The sequence below is a fragment of the Carassius gibelio genome, chromosome A8 (assembly GCF_023724105.1).
Source record: "Carassius gibelio isolate Cgi1373 ecotype wild population from Czech Republic chromosome A8, carGib1.2-hapl.c, whole genome shotgun sequence".
In the NCBI taxonomy this organism is placed as follows: Eukaryota; Metazoa; Chordata; class Actinopteri; order Cypriniformes; family Cyprinidae; genus Carassius; species Carassius gibelio.
In genome coordinates, this window is record NC_068378.1 from 18,118,776 (window position 1) to 18,136,812 (window position 18,037).

Sequence of the window (18,037 nt, forward strand, 5' to 3'; positions counted from 1 at the left end):
ATTTGATGTTAAACGGCTCGTTCACTGAATCGCAGGGCGTCTCAGTGACCAGCCGTGAAACAGTGATTCTGTTCAAATTCCCTTTAAAATCTTAAATGATTCCCTTTGAGCTAAATTGACCTGTTTCCGTTACAATATGTAGAACCAGGATGTACAAAACACATGAACAAAGATCCACTAGTGGTCAGTGATATATAGCAGAGTAAACTGGTCCAGATAAAAGTTAGGCTTAACAAAGTGAAATGTCATGAGACTGCCTTTAAAATAGGACAGTGGTGGAAATATAGTTTTTTTTAGAGTTGAAAAATTAGGACAAATATAAAACCCAAATAGCACTATTTATACGTATAGGACCTTGAAGAAAAATATGCAAAGGAGACACATGGGGGAAGTATTTTAACTGATGGTTATGAGTTTGTGCTGCTGGGACCCCATAGAGCAGAGACCACAGACACAGACACTCCTCTATGCACCTAAAGGACATTTAGTGGTTTGAAGCTGGACATTGTGTGGATCTGTCAGCTAAATGCTCTATTAATGCAGCCCAAGCCTGGCATCTGCAGCTACAGATGGCTGTAAAGGGCTAGTGAGATGGAGTGGAAAGGAGATGCCTTCACTGAGTGTTTTCAATCATGCTGTGGTTAAGATAATGAAAGTGGAAAAAAAAGGACTTTCAGAATGTGTATGCAGGAGTTTCCAGATACTTCAAACTTCAAATGAACTGCTGTGCGTCTGGCAAGTTTAAATTGACTTTACAGGAGCACCAATCCCGCCAAAATCATACAATTTTTTTGCTGCAATTCCCAGCACTAATACCAGATATTTTTCACAGTAATCTAATAAGTCAATTTAGTTTTATTGGGAATGCTGTAATTTCATTATGAGTGAAATCTCATAGAGAAAGAGAGAAAGAAAGCAAGAGTATTAGGAGAAAGAAAATCTTTTTTCCCATGATGTCTGAGCACTATTAAACATTTTCTTTTTCCCTGTGAGTTAAAAATGATTAGTATATGCATATATTATCTGAGCATGGAGATTCTCTGGGGTTTATGAATCTATTTTTTAAATCATTTTCCAAAAGCAATTATCCATTTTCTGTAACATGGAGATTTGTCATGTAAAGCCAAATTCAGAATCTTTTAAAAGGGGCTTTTTAGTACCTTTAGCTGCTTTTATATTATGATCATGATTATATTATCATGATTTCAAATCAGAACATCTTCTTCATCTAAACATTTCCTTTTGCACATTTTGTATTGCTCTATAAGAATTTCTACACACATAGCATTTTAATGTTAAAGAAGTCTCTTATGCTCACTATGCTGCATTTATTATAAAACTGTATCATTTTAATATTGTGACACATTATTGCAATTTAAAATTACTTTTGTATTTTAATATATTTTAAATTTTAATGTTATTTCATTTTCATTGAAAAATCATTCTAATATGCTAATTTGGTGCTCAATAAACACTTATTTATAAGATCAATGTTGAAAATAGTTGACCTGCTTAATATTTTTGTATAAAAAAACTTTTCTTTTATCATTGGTCTTTCTTTCTTCTGTGGAACATAAAAATAAATTTTCAATTCAAGAATTTTTTTATATCGCTTTCCAGAATGCAAATCGTTGCAAAGTTGCTTTACAGAAAATTAAAGTTTCTACATTCCATTTAGTATTTTAGTATATTTTGAAAAATGTCCCAGTGTGTTTTTTCTGTTTTTGGTCTGTTGTTTTGAATCCCACTGACTTTCACTGTATAGTCAAAAACAGTTGAAACATTCTTCAAAATCTCTTCTTTTGTGTTGTACCCATATGTTCCAAAACAAGTGAGATAGAACAGAAAGCCCACAGCACTACACTTTATGATGCTTTATAATTCAGCACAAGAACGTGTTGAGTTTCACAATTTGTCCTTCATGGCCACTGAATTTTAAAAGTTTAAAAGCATGTACACCGAAAAATGTATGTGAATGAGAGGGTTCCACTTATGAATGGAATCTTAACTTATTCATGGGGGAAAATAGGAATAGCAATTCAAACGCAGGCTTTCTCATGTGTAAACCCTATTTGCTCAGTACATTAGTTAAAAAACTGTTCTTTCTGCACCAGTTCTCCTCTCGCAGACCAGTGAGAATGACTATATCTCCATCAGTTACATCCTTGTGCTCTTTGTGAATCTAGCTACATTTACGTTTGATTGCATCAGCTTTCTGTGCACAGAGCTGTTGACTCCTGCTGAGTGCACCTCTCCCGTTCATTTGTGGAAACGGGCTTGATGAAAATCTTGCCAACCAAGCGACAACCACATACTTCAGATATCCAGCTCTAATTTTGAATGCATTGGATCTGTAGTGAAGGGTTTGAAGTCTTTCCTCCTCCTCTGGGTGTCAACCTTCTCCCCCCCTTTGCTCCATTTGTTGTCCTCCCACACGCCCCACCTGATTGCGGGCAAACTCTCATGGCTCCTGCTGATGGTTCACGATTGCCAATTAACAAAGATGTCAAAATGTCAATCTCACTTGACTTTTCACTGAGCTACAGCATTCCCAAACCCTTACTGCAGGAGCAGGGTGAAATGGAGAGGAGAAAGAGAAAGACAAGGAGGATCAAAGGCAATTATTCTAAATGCCTTTTCCCAGTGTCAAAGGCTTCCCTGCATAATTCGATCGCTCTGTACAGTGTGGGAGGGAGAGGTGGTCAAAGTAGACTCTATGATTGTATTACTTAACAGATAATGAAGTTGTCCTGGATGGAACTACTTCACGGATGTCTGTCAGAGCATCCCTGTGAGCTTATCATCACGTCTTTAAAAGGTTTACCTCGGTGAAACCACACGGACCTACTGGTTGAACAGTTTTAAGAAAGATAGCACTTGTAACATAATATAGTTCATGTATTATAATTCTGGCAAGACACATCCCTAAGGGGCCTGTGAGGGAATTTAGCACACCTTTGACAGGAAAAATGTCGCCTTTTAATAAAACTGGAGCACATCAAAACTGGAGGCAATAACTTAAAAAAGTAAGTGCACCTGAAGACATCTCACAAACGCTGTACTGCTGCTACAACACAAGGTCATCCAGTGGGTCATGCTTTGGGACCTAACATAATGTCTTTCAGTTACCACAAAACAATCATACACGGTGGACTGACATAATAAAGGTAAACTGTATTTTAATAATGTGTCTTTTTCAATACTTCAGTCTATTTTTCTTTTTTATTTATTTATTTATCTTATTTTTTATTGTATTTGACAAATACAATTGAAAACATCTCCATGCACCATGGTGGGAAAAACTGAGGTATATATCTGATGTGCAAAAAATGTTTTATTGTATGTTGTAGTATGTGAGAATTATGGGTATTGTAATTCTGGTGAGTGTGTGTCACGCTTATCAGTTTAAAGGTTTGATTTTAGTCAGACTACAAAATAATACCTTGTAATAATAATAATAATAATAATAATAATAATAATAATAATAATAATATGTATATTAATATGTATTTTTAAAATGTCATGTCAAAACTAAAGCATACCTTTTAAGCATAGCCTATACAGAATATCATATCATCAAACTACATTGTACAAAAGTAAAAGTTTGTAGAAATAAAATTAAAAAGTAAATGTTTATAATAAATTTAATTAATTAATCATTAACAGACATTATATAATGCTTAATTTATCATTAATTAATATATATTCAACGAGTTAGAAACGTGAGATAATGTGCTGAAAGTTTACTGACATTTGTAAACAATTCAATTTACATTAAATAATCATGTTTGATCATATGACATATCATATGTTTAGTTAAAAAAAAAAAGTAATGTGAATTAATAACTTTTCATAAAAATATTAATAACTAATTATTATTCACATTACCCAACATTTCCAAATAACTGGAATTGGAAATAATTCCAATAAGTTGTCCCTCAGTGAAGTAGGAGAAGGATTAGATATGGAATATATAACAATTTGCATTTGAGTGGAATGTGGAAGCAATATTTTCAGCCCTCCAGTGATTCCTATAATTCTTATTTTACTACTGATCACCCTTCATTGAGCAGAGCATTATTATGAGTAATCAGGATGCCACAACATAATTTCACAAAATAAGTAAACTAAAAAAATATTTTCCAACCATTAACTTTTAAGCACAGTCCGGCTTGGAAAGATGCATAATTTTGTCTTTTCCTTATTAAATGTTCAATTAACCTTTGAGCCTGGGGAGGTGATAACAAGCTTGGAGTGCTGAGCAGCAGGACTGTACTGCATTTTAATCAACTCACGCACAGCTTTAACCTGATAGCTCCATCTGTGATCTTCATGGTAATGCTAGCATCTTAAATGGACACAAACGACACACATGATTACACAGGTATGGACTGAGGACGATTCCATTTTTATAAATTTGCCAACATTTTTGGGAATGTTACTTATCTGTACCTTCTGAAACAAGTACTAACCTTAAAAAAAAAATAGTAGTAATAAATACAAAGTATAAAATAATTTAATATTTGTGCATATGTTGCTTACATATTATATATATATATATATATATATTATAAAATACAAGACTTCCTGCGGTTGGCCATTCATGCAAAAAAAAAAAAAAAAAAAAAAGGGCCATTTGTAGAACCATACTGTGCAATTACAGTTCCTACCAGTAGGGGCAAACTGGACCAAACCTTGACCCCTCTGAATGCACACATAGACACAAAGACATAACACATACACAAACAAATGGATGGGTAAACAGCTGAATCATGTTTGATCTGCTGCAGTAAAATCTTCCTTGTGCTGTGCCAACAGACCCCCAAAGTCAAGGCTGTCACCAGGAATAATACGTAACTCTAAAATATAGTCTAGTCAGCACTGAGCTGATGGAGGGAAGTTGATGCATTGCACACAGTTGCAATGCAATGGTCCTTGGGGAAAAGCCTGATATAGTTCTTCATTAAAATGAGTGAAAGGTCTTGAATGTTCGCTATTAAAGGAAAATAAAGGGATATTTCATCCAAAAAATAATTTCTCTCATCATATACTTGATGACTTTTTTTCATGGGTGAAAAAGAAAGAGCGTAATTGGACACAGAATGTCCAAGCTGCTTTTTTTCTATATAATGAAAGTGGGTAGAGATTAAAGCTGTTGTCACATGGTTCTCATAAAGTCTACATAGTATAAAAGTCAAACAGTTATATTCACCACGTCTGCATTTAATGGACCAGAATACAGCATAAAACTGCATTTTGTTAAATATTTTTACAATTTTAAATAACTATTTTCTTTGAATATCAATATGAATGTTGTGCTGCTTCATATTTTTGTGGAAACCAAGATAGACTTCCATTGAAAAGTTTGGTATAAGTAGATTTAAAAAGAAAGAAACAAGGAAAGAAATTAATACTTTTATTCAACAAGGATGCATTAAAATTGATCAAACATTACAGACATTTACAATTTGACAAAATATTTCTATTTTAAATAAATTGTGCTTTCTGTTCATCAGAGAATCCCGAAAAATGTATCATAGTTTCCAAAAAAAAAAAAAATATGAAGCAGTTTTCAGTTTCTCAACTGAATGCTTAAAACATTATTTTACATTAATTATTTCGTGTTCCACAGAAGAAAGAAAGTCCTACTGGTTTGAAACAATATGAAAGGAGAAAATGTTGACATAATTTTAACTTTGGGGTAAATATCCCTATACAAAATACAGCATCTCCAATACCATAATGAAAGGAGTTAATGCTGTTGGTGTCCTGGATTTTAATCAGGCATGTGAACAGTTACATTGACCTCCATGCACTTTCTATGCTTTGAAATGAACTCCCTGGCTGAACACCCATTCATATGCATGTCTAATGCTCCAGTTTTGTATTCACAGCCCATTGCTTATTTTCCCCCCATAACTTTGCATGTCAGAAGTAGTTTAGTACTGGTGCAGGTTCGCGAGGGGCTAAATTTACCCATGCTGCTCACTGAACGAGGAAGCAGAGGATTTCACCTTGATAGGTATTTCGTTTCATCAGACCGGTTCAGCTTTAGCTTGACAGAGATGGATAATTATGGCATGCCATAAGGGCACTACATAGGACTCATTTTCATACTGTATATGAAAAATATGGCAAGGCAACATACTACATAATGCATTAATATTTCAGATACTGTAGATCTAGCCCCATCAAGAGACAACATGCAACATTTGATGTGGTTTACTACTCTTTCCATGTGGACAGCGTAGAACAGAGTGAAGGATTATATTCTTCAGGGATTTACATATCAACTTGCTGTTTTTTCCCGCTGCAGTTCCATCAAGTTTTAATATTCTCAGGTCGCTTGTTATTTGTTAGAGTCACTGACTAGCCAATTTTTTTCCCCCCTTATGACAAAATAGCACTTAAAAGATAGCTACGGACTGTGTGCAGCAAACAAATTATTCAATTTTCACGCCTCAGTTCTATTAAAACTGCAATTAACACCGGTATTCTTTCTATTCACCAGATAATTAAAACATGCAAAAACACTGCAGCATTGTCTGTATTAGCCCATTACACTTGCTTTCATAAACAGAAGCAAAAAACACAAACCAGTCAAATTAATTTAGCTGCAAATATTAGATTAAACTGCTTATTCCACATACCGTGACATCACTCTACGAATGTGAGCCACTACCTCAGAGTTCCCACAATACGCAAATAACTATTTGACATTCTCTTTTTACAAACATTTTTTGTTTTAAGCAAACTATTAACTTAAAGTAACGCTGCTTAATGTGAACATCTTTTAGAACAACCGAAATTCAATTGGATCAGAGCTCAATATTTGAGATTAAAGATTATTGGAGTATATTTTACAAGAAAATTATATTTCAGTTTTTCGACTTCAAAATTTCTAGTTTAATTCAGTGTGTTACTTGCCATTTCTTTCTAATATTTTTTTTAATTTCTGAGAGAAAACTGTTTTTAAAACTATATATTTTTTTCTCTGTGTTGTAGTTGAGATTTTAACTTGCCATGCAAATGTTTTCACCACAAGTCATTATTTTTTTCAGTATATATATATATATATATATATATATATATATATATATATATATATATATATATATATATATATATATATAGTGTTAGACTATGTGGTTGTGAACTGTCAGTTTGGTGCGATTGATGTTTTGCCTTCACCTGGGTAAGCCTTTATAAAGATCAGAAGAAATGAAGAAGTGGAAGAAAGGCGAAGAGGATTATTGGAACAGCACTTTAGAGATTAAGGCATTCCTGATGCTGGCCTTTAGATGTGATGACACTGCTGTCCACACTCCAGATTGACTTCATTTGGCTAATCAATCCTGTGGTTAATGAGGCCGTGACATTTGATTGGAGGTTGACCTTTGTGCTGAAATACAATTCGACATGCATGGATGTATGTAAGTCTCCATTCAGGGGAGTCGTAAAATTGTTCTCGCTTGTATATTACTCACCACAAATTAAATTTTATGGGAGTCTTCATTGTTAATATCTTTCGCAGCTAATGTAATATATGGCATGCTAATATGCAAAACTAGTGAAGATTAATAACTTTGCAGTATTGCGGATCTGTAGTGTAGAATTAGGGGATTAAAACATATTTTTCGGCAAATTGGCAGCGTGTCAGTTTTAGGGGGTCATGCTATGTGTCTTTTATTGTGTCTCGTGCTGAACCATGATTTTGTGTAAACTTAAACAGATCTCTGTGCATGGCGTACACAGATAGTGTCAAGCTAATTTGTAGAAAGTGTCAAGACACTTCCCCTTTTGCACAGATTTATGGAGCACAATAGTTGATCTACCCAGAGGACTTCACACTGAATGGATGACTAGCCTAATGCTGTGCAATACCAAACACAGAGGACAGATTGCAGCCTAATGGCAAACATGAGAGCTTATGCCAATCATCATCATCCTTCTAGGACAGAGAATAATCTCCCCAGGATTCAAAAAAACTACAGACACACACTGAGGTTGCCATATTTAGGCTACTCTGCCATGCAGTACCAAGGCCTAGATTATCCAAAGGAGCCAAAGATGAGAAATGTAACAGCAGAAGAGCATCAAAAACATCTTGCTGCCTCTGTGCCCAGTCAATGACTAAACAAGCAACATTTTGCATATAAAAACTAATTTTCAGGCTTCCGGGGCTCCAGAACATTGAGAGATGATTATGATGCTTATTTCACAGTTGAAACTGAGTGTTGAAAAAATGGACATTAATAAATAAACTTTTTTTTTTTTTTATGTAATTCTTATTCCACACACTATATTGCATAATATCAAAAACAGCAAAGGATTCAGAAAGGAATTCCAGTTAAATTCCTAAATTGTGATTGAAAATTGCTGTTCAAATGTAAGTGTTAACATAAACTCTAATTGAAGAATTATATATGATCAGCAGATTAAAATGATTTCTGAAGGATATGACTGGAATTACAGGTTTCTGTGAATTAAATTGATTAAATGCAGCCTTGATTTATAAGATACTTATTTGAAAAACATTTAAAGATTCATATCATATACGTACAACACTGTATTCTTCTGCCTGCTTAAGAAACTTTAAGCCACAAAAAGCAAAAGTGACACATTTCCACTTTTGCACAAAACTTTCAAAATAGCCTATTAACTAATATGAAAAACTTTCAACACTAGTACATTTTTTTATTTTCTCCATATTTGCTTATTTTCCATAATTATGCACGCTGCTGGCTCTTCGACAATCCAACCACTTTGTCTGCTGTAGATTGCCGAGCAGTTGTGTGCCAATCACAGCTTCGTGAGTATTTTCCACCCTCAGTTTTTCAAAGAACCCGCACAGTTCTTGATGCACTGCATTGTGGTTTGAGACCCAAAGGCTTCATGAATGACCTTAAACCACCTGACGGCCCCTAAAAATATCTTTGCATGTTTCAGCTTCTCTGAATTTTAAATACATGATCAAACATAAACTGTTTAAGTACCTTACACAGATTAGAAAACAAAAGCCACATGAAGAAACAGTCGCCATTCAGATTTACGCCCTACCTGGTGTCCCCTCAAAAGGTTTCGGTGGTTTGGCAGTCACTCTGGAGTTGCTTGGCTGTGTGGTGCTGTGCCTCTTAGGATGTGCAGTTGTAATCTCTGCATACGTCCTTTGGGGGCTGCGTGTGGTAGTGCTAGTTATGGTAACTGTGGTGGTGGATGGGGCTAAAGAGGTGACGGTGGCATTCAGGGTCGTCTTCGCCTCCTCCTCAAGCACCTCATCGGCCCCTGTAGGGCCCCAGTCAATAAATCCTGCCACTGTAGTGGTCCTCCCCTCCAGGGAGTCATAGCCGTCCCCTTTCAGCTGCCTCCGTGAGCGAGATAAATGCAGATTTAAATCAGATTTACTCCCCTCTGTTAATGCAGCCGACTTCCCTTTGTCAGAGGGGGTCAATTGGCAATCTGCACAAAGTTGTCGTTTTTGGAGTGACCTGCGGTTTCTCCGCCACCACAGTTTGGTGCCCCCCAGCTCCCCATGATTGCCAAGTGATGGCAAGGGAGGTGGAACACCACGATGCAAGACACGAGTCCTCGAGTGCTGGCCGGTGAGCGTGTCCCGACTAGGCAGAGGGTGTGGTTGCCGGCGGGACACTGATCTGGGCAGTAGTTTCAGTGTGAGCCCTTGGCCTGCTGGTGCACATAGAGACAGATCCATTATGAGATGGACAAGGATGAAGAGGATCCATATTCTACATCCCAGAATTCCTCCAGGTCTCAAAGCAACCATGGAACTGAAGAGCAGAGAAAGAGAGAGAGGGAAATCAGACGCATTGGAGAATCTTAATCAGTGCATGTTTTATACATCACAGAGAGAGTATGAAGGCTCTGCAAAATGTACACAACTTCTTTACCTTAAACACTGTCTTATTAGATATTTGAAAGACTACAGTAGATTGGGTTTTACTGCACTCTTTGTAATGTCCTTATTTCCAGCACCATTTTCCAGTCTAGCGATTTTCGCTCTAGGCTTTGTTCTGCTCTGTGACTCACTAAGTTCTCATAAATTGAACCCCAATATTAATTAGACGTGTGATTCCCCTTTAACAGCTAGATGCTAAAAGCACACTTCAATGTTGTTTTCAAAGACATTTACTTTCAAAGACACGGTTCAATTACTTTTCTTTGTAAACAAACGTTCCTTTAGCCTAATTGGTCTCATGGTGGCAACATAAAGATTATTAAGATTATCTAAATATATAATAACATAAAGATTAGGTTTACACATACTAATAAAATGCATTGCTTGAATCCATCAAATATTGCTTTGGATAAAAGTGTGCCAAATGTCTGATTTTTATTGGAATCTCATAAAATTAGAGTCTGAAAATTCTGCCAGTAAACTAATAATGTTGGGTTACAGATAAAATACAAGCACAACTAAAACATAAAAAAAAAAATGTAATATGTAATATATAAAATGTAATATATAATTATATGTTTAATATTTAATACTACCTACAAACTATATCCAGATATTTCCTTCGGATAGTTCCTTCATTTTACCCTACATATTGTCTTTTGAAAGCATAATTAAATAGTAATGTATGGTCAAATTTGGTGGTATAAATAATAATAATAATAATAACACATTTTATGAAATCCCTAAAAAAGCATTTTGTACAATTTCTCTCTTTTGTTTTCCTCATTGTTTCACAGACACCCTAGCACCCCCTTGTGGTCCCTTGAGGGTCCCTGAAACCACTTTGAAGACCTCTAATGAAATAAACTCCTCAAACCACAAAATGTCCAATTTTCTTCCACTGTGAGTCTACAGTACCTCTCTGTTTTTAGCTCTTTAAGGGGTGCTGTTTTTTTTTCTTCAATTCCAGAATCACAAACACATTGAAATGGGCTATCATACCCATATCTAATCTAAGAATCTCTATTTATCCAGACAGAAAGAGAGTTCATCGAGACATATCTGTAAACTTTTCTGTCCTTCAATAACATTGGTCATGGTCAAAGGCTAATTTTAAAGGGTTAAAGAGCCCACACATGGCCACACATACTATTAATGGCCCTTGCGTTGCTTTGAGTTCTGAGATGGATTTTATTCCATTATCTGACCCATTGGTGAACTGCCATGTCTGAACCAGCAAGTCCAACACAAAGTAAAATATGAGTCATACTTAAAAATCATATATTTGAAATATACTACAACAGTTTATAAAACCACAAATTGAAAGCAATATAAATTATTTTTTCATCTAAATTGCACTTTAATTTACCTATACTCAAGTATTGAAGCATATGGGTAGCAAAATTCATTTTGAAATGTAATATTTAAGTGAAAGTGAGTCTTTTTTTCACAAAACATATTTTAATATGTTTATTAAACTTTATAAGTTGCAAAATTAAAGTGAAATTGTATTGGTGCCACAAGGATGTGCTGTTTTTACGTGTATTTAGCTTTGGTTTGAAATAAAACAGCGCATTCTTGTGGCTTGGAAGACACAGAAGAGCACACTCAGCACAAGACATGGAGTGACACAGAGGAGACCTTTGACTAAGGAATCATTAAATGCTTTTTGAAATTCACAGTGCATTTTGCTCCAATTTGCAATTGCAAGTTGCAATCTCAAGTGTCCTATCCATAAGTCTAAATGCATTAAGGATAATGGCATTTAAATGATAATTTTTCTACAGTTTTTGCTTGGACATGTTAAACATATCAAATCAATTTGGGTAATACAATTTCATTTTAATTTTTATAAAGCAACTTATAAAGCATTAAAATATGTTTTTAATTTACATATTATAATGGGTGTAGAAAATGGCCCATGTAAATTATATAACTGAATTTTCATTTTGCACTAAATGTTGCACATATGTATAGGATAACTGAACTTTTAATTTCATTCTGCACTAAATGTTGTACATATGTATGGGAAAATCTAAATTTGTAAATACAGAAATACATTGCCATTTTACATATTGCATAGTCATTTTGCATATTACATTTCAAAATTAATTTTGCTACCCATGTGCTTCCATACTCAAGAGCCAGTTCGGGAAGCTGCTTCATCTGTTCATCAATAAGATGGATTCCCCAGGCACACAAAGATAGGGTCTTTTGCTCTCCATGTTTGCCTCTTCTAGTCTCTCTTTACATTTCTCTCTTATTTTCCATTCAGAAAAAAAAAAATTATATATATATTATATAGAGATCTGGTCTGACTGAACTGGGTCAGGACCTTGGGTTGGCCACTCATCTGAGAGATTTTACCTCACTAATAAGGTCCTTCAGTCCCATTGGCCTGGGCCCTGGGGGGCCTGACTCACACTCCCTGTGCAAATGTGTTCCATTAGAATGTAATTCCTGTCAGCAAAATCATTGTATTTACTTAAGAAGATGTATTGGAACCGATGTTGTGCTATTAATGATCACCCGTCTGCTGGTTTTTGATGAAAATAGGTGGCTACATTGTGAATTCAAGGAGGCTGCTGTGATATTAATGAGGACTAAATTAAGGGTCGCATAAGACAGGGTGTGAATGAGAGAGAAAAACATAGAGGACAGCTTTGCATGAACAACCCCTCCCTGCTCTGTACTTATAACGCATCAGCTACGATTCGGGTCCTTTCAGCATGGTGCAACTCATTTAGATTCTGCATTGTAATTCCACACATCGCCCACAAAGCAAAAGTCTTGTTTCTATTTAGATGTTTTTAGTTACCAGTTTGAATTCACAGACTACCAACAGGCACACAGTTCAAAATTAGCTGTTTGCCACACAAGCCAATTAAGATGACAGGCAAACCTCTTTAAATGTTTATGTTTGCAAACTTGCATAAGATTTGTTCTTAGTTGCTTAGATTTAACAGCAGAACAAATATAGACTAAGTGGGAAAATGTAATTTTTTTTCTCATCCATATTCATAATAATGGAGAAAATATATATTTTGTTTAAATGAAAACACTTAAAGAACACATTTCCTGACACAATGAAGTTAAAAGAAGCACCCCTGGAGTTCCTAAAAAGTTAAATGGAAAATATGCTATCTGAAAAAGCCAGAAAGAAAATGATAACACCATCTCCTTTTTCCATCTCACTCTTATCCGCCCTGTTAAAAGTAAAGGGAATAACATTATAAACACTGAATGGATTGATAATGTGTTTCACCAAAGTTCTTTTAAGCCATTTTCATAACACCCCCAGGCAACTACTTTAAGTCAAATGCTACTTCTAGCTGAGCTCTGTGGAAAGACTTAGAAATCTAGAACTGTGTCCCAAGCTTACATTTCAAAAACATATTTCAAATCACCAATGAAATCTGCCTGATTAGTTTGAGAAACCTTATTGCTTTTCGTTCCTAACATTTTGTTAATAATTGCAATTTCTCCAATTTGAGTAAATGGCCAGGCTCCATAACTTTTCCACAGAGCTCTGAAGCTAAAGGTTACACTTTTTATTTGATGACGCAACAAATTATGGGAAATAACACAATAAAAAGGATTTATTAACCATTACACAGAGAGAGAGAGCACAGTATTTTGATCACTTGAACTTTCCCTCTCAGTTTTTTCTTTCTCTCTTCTTCTCTATTTTAACATTTGAATTCAATATGTAGCTCAGTCTGTTCTGATGAGTGTTGCAGGGTGGTACAGGTCTTATACAGTATGAATCCCCTTTATAGATAGTCATTTACTGACCCTCTCAGGACTAGATGTCACGACTAACACACCACACTGTGCAACAAATAAAACATTTGGTCCTCAAAGTTGATGAGCTGGAAGCAGGAAAAATGGATAAGTGTAAGGATTTGAGCAAGTCTGACAAGGGCCAAATTGTGATGGCTAGACAACTTGACTGGGTCAAAGCATCTCCAAAACTGCAGCTCTTGTGGGGCATTTCTTGCCTGCAGTATGTGTATCTATTAAAAGTGGTGCAAGGAAGAAACAGTGGAGAACCAGCAACAGGGACATGGGCAGCCTAGGCCCACTGATACACATGAGGAGCGAAGGCTGGCCCATGTGTTCCAATCCAACAGACGAGCTGCGGTAGCTCAAGTTAATGCTGGTTCTGATGGAAAGGTGTCACAATACATAGCCATAGACCAGTCAGGGTGCCCATGCTGACCCCTTTCCAACACCAAAAGCGCCAACAGTGGGCACATGACCGTCGCTTACCTGGGGAACACATGGCACCAGGATGCACTATGGGAAGAAGGCAAGCAGCGGAAGCAGTGTGATGCTTTGGCTAATGTTCTTCTGGGAAACCTTGGGTCCTGCCATCCATGTGAATGTTACTTTCATGCATACCAACTACCTAACCATTATTGCAGACCATGTGCGCCCTTTCATGGAAAGGTATTCCCTGGTGGCTGTGGTCTCTTTCAGCAGGATAATGCGGCCTGCCACAAAGCAAAAATGGTTCAGGAGTGGTTTGAGGTGTTGACTTTGCTTCCAAATTCCCAAAATCTCAATCCAATTGAGCATCTGTGGGAAGTGCTGAACAAAGAAGTCCAATCCATGGATGCCCCACCTCGCAACAAACAGGACTGAAAGTATCTGCTGCTAAAATCTTGGTGTCAGAGACCACAGTACACCTACGTGAGTCTAGAGGAGGCCATGTCTCAATGGGTCAGGGCTGTTTTGGAAGCAAAAGGGGGACCAACACTATATGAAGGTGGTCATAATATCATGTCTGATCGGTGTAAATTATACATAATTCTACTGGGTAGGCAGATCCAATATTAAACATTAGTAGCTTGTTCCCCAGGCAAGTGCATCAACACCAAGAGGCTTAAAGGAACAGTTAACCAAAAAACATCATAACATTGATTTTTTTTTTTAACCTAAAACTTTTTTTAAAGGTTTAAATTAAAATTTCTATTTCATATTTTCACTAAAGACTTAGACTTAGGAGTGTAGGTTACAAAAGAATATCAAATAATAGTGGTCTGAATACACATGCAAGCACAGTATACAGTATATCCAGAGGGAATATGGTCAACACTGTCCCAGGTAACTATTAATGAGATCATACGTTTGGTAGATGAACATATGGCCTGTGGAAAATACAGGGACATCCAGTACTAGTTACTCAGCTGTCTTCACATTACGAATCATCACACATACTCTCTAGACACAAGACGAAACTTGAGAAACCCGACAGGAATGGTTTCTGACAGCAAGCCGAATGCTCACTGACATATGACTCATGGACTGATTTTTCAGCTGAATTACACTTAAAGAGAAGTGTTGCAAATAAATATGGATTCCGTGCCTGCATGTTGGATAAGCGGGCAACTTATATCCGAGTCAGTCTTATCCTTGTACAGCCGATTGAATCCTTGGATCAGTCAGCTGGTTTATCCTTAGCTGAGTTAAAATAATCAAAATGTAATAGAACAGGTAGAATTATCTATATTTACAAATAATTAATTTTAATCTATTTTATAAGATAACTAGTGAAGTCTGTTGTAATTGTGAAATCAAAATGGCTAACATTTAATACAAGATGCCATAAGATATATGGTCTGTGTTTATATAAAAGTAGGAAATACATGCATATAGGCGTATTAATATACTGTATCAGCATATTGTCTTACTTAAAGGGTAATAACATTAGTAATCACATATATCTGTTTGTAAAGTATGCATTTTGTATCACAGTACTGAATTACTCAAAAACAATCCGATTGAACAAAATACTTAATTAAACAGGCAAAATATAAATGAAATCCTAATGGGACAAAAGTGGATGGAAGTAACTTCATATGCACTCTTTCCTTGACTAAATGTAATTATAATTTAACTTTGCATGAAAGCATAAAATAGAGGCATAGAAAGTTTCTTATTACATATGTTACTCTAAAAAAAAGTTAATACCTACTAATAAGACCCCAATATAAAATCATGGCATCATTGGACAAAATTGAACTTGTCTTTCATATGTGGTTCATAAATTAATTGAAAGGATTTCACTTTTCATATTTAGAGACTGGCAGTAATGAACAGGCAGCTGTCATCCTCGCATTGGCCCATTAGCACATGAGTGTACAAGAGCACTGCATCAGAATATGCTTCCTGCTGGATCACTGGGATGTAAATGGCTGTTTCACATACTCTGATCTGTGTGCTGCAGAACCTGTGTGTGTGAGTGTGAACCACTGGAGAGATCTGTGTGTGTGTGTGTGTGTGTGTGTGTGTGTGTGTGTGTGTGTGTGTGTGTGTGTGTGTTTGTGTGTGTGTGTTTGTTGTGACTGTGGGGGAGTTATCTCCAACAGCCTTGCACTGACATTTCATATCCCTGCCACAATGATGGCAGAACATGACTCCCTCTTCACACATACGCCCTCTCAACACAAATACACACACACACACATAGACACATACAATGCCTCAGAGAAAGAGAGAGAGATACGATTAAAAGACTGAAAGCTTGTAATGATAACAAAATTTCAGTATGCCAATTGATGCTCATGAAATTTGCAGAACAATTTCATAATTATTGATACAAGTTCTCAGTACCACAGCAAACTAAAAGCTATTGAAGAGCTTCCTTTATAAATAAAAGTTCACTTTAAATAATAATAATAATACTAATAATAATAATAATAATAATAAATTAAACAATGGCATATAGACTAAGTATTTAAGTAAACAATGAAACAATGTTTCCATACCTATATTTGATGAATTACTGTTGCTATGATCAACACAAAGTAAATTGAAATGAAGTTGTGACTAAAATAAAATAATAAAATAAACACTTTAAATATGGCAGGACAATAGAGCCATGTTGTAAATAAATAAATAAATAAATTTAAAAACGTGTAAAATAAAATAATATAACACAATATTAAAAGCCACATTAAATATACCATGAAAAAATGGAAAGATGTGAATAAATGAAATAAAATAACATAAAATACTGTATTTATCTTGACTGCAATGCTAGTCTTGCTTAAAATTGGCCAGTAGGAAGCTATTGAGGAAGGATCTCCTAGTAATTATCCAGATATAGAAGCATCAGAAGCAGGCTGGAGAGACATGACAGGGGTGTCTGCGTATGTGAGAGTGTGTAATGAGGCTTAGCCAAGAAAAAGGACAAATCCCTGCTCTCTCGTTGGGAGAGATGTGACGTCATTCCAGAGCCCTGCCATTAACTCACTATAGGAAAGATTTCACACATTAATCTGCTGACATGTCTTAGTTAGTACATCAAATCAGTGAGATTATCTTCACAGTTTTTCAAAGACATGCCTGAGCTATTCAGTGTAACAATGTTATTTCTCCAAACACAGATTTATGAATCAGCGAAAAAGGTGCTGTTCCTGCAGAAGTAAGACATAAAGGTCCCAAAAGAGATTACAATGAACATATCCTTTAGTTGTTTCAGAGTCATTCTAGATATTTGAGGCTGTCTGGAGCTGAGACTTAAATCAAAAGAGCAGCATGAAGGTCTTTCTTCAGCACCTTGGACAGCGCCACGACTTCTGGCTTACAGTCACAACAGCACGCATACAGAAAGAGAAACACTATATTCCTGAAAGTTCAACGTCAACAAGACAACATTTACTAAATTACCCAACCTACCTAACACACTCTGCTACCCTATTTACATCTTACCATGATTTAACCAAGTAGTACATGTTCCTTGATCAACACAATTCCAATCAACCAATCAGAATTTAGGTTTGGCCTGTAACAACATTTATCAGCCTATAATTTCAGGGTTAGGTTTAGGTCTTATGGTTAAACTACAAAGTAGTCAAAATGTGTTTTTTTTTTTAACCTTCAAATATAAATTGATTTCACCCTAGAAATCAACTTTTATTGTTAGTTAATGAGTGGTTCCCGGTGGCTGCTTCACAATAAAACTTTCTAGAACCTTCAGTCTCTCTGTAGCTCTGAACGAGTGGCAAATTTCGACCTGATCTGTTGAGACCCTCACACCCTTTAGAAAACAACTGAAGACACTTCATATGCAAGTGCAATCATAAACAAAGGAGCTCCCTGTAATAGCAATCT

At 35.8% G+C, this 18,037-nt stretch overlaps 1 protein-coding gene across 1 annotated transcript in view; it reads right to left on the bottom strand.

The window, feature by feature from the left end:
* LOC128018729 (adherens junction-associated protein 1-like) overlaps window positions 1-18,037 on the bottom strand; it is a 50,676-nt gene that overhangs the window by 16,544 nt on the left and 16,095 nt on the right. Inside the window, exon 2 of the mRNA XM_052604455.1 lies at window positions 9,061-9,788. Coding sequence (XP_052460415.1) covers window positions 9,061-9,788 — 728 coding nt within the window. The remainder of the gene's footprint in view (window positions 1-9,060; window positions 9,789-18,037) is intronic.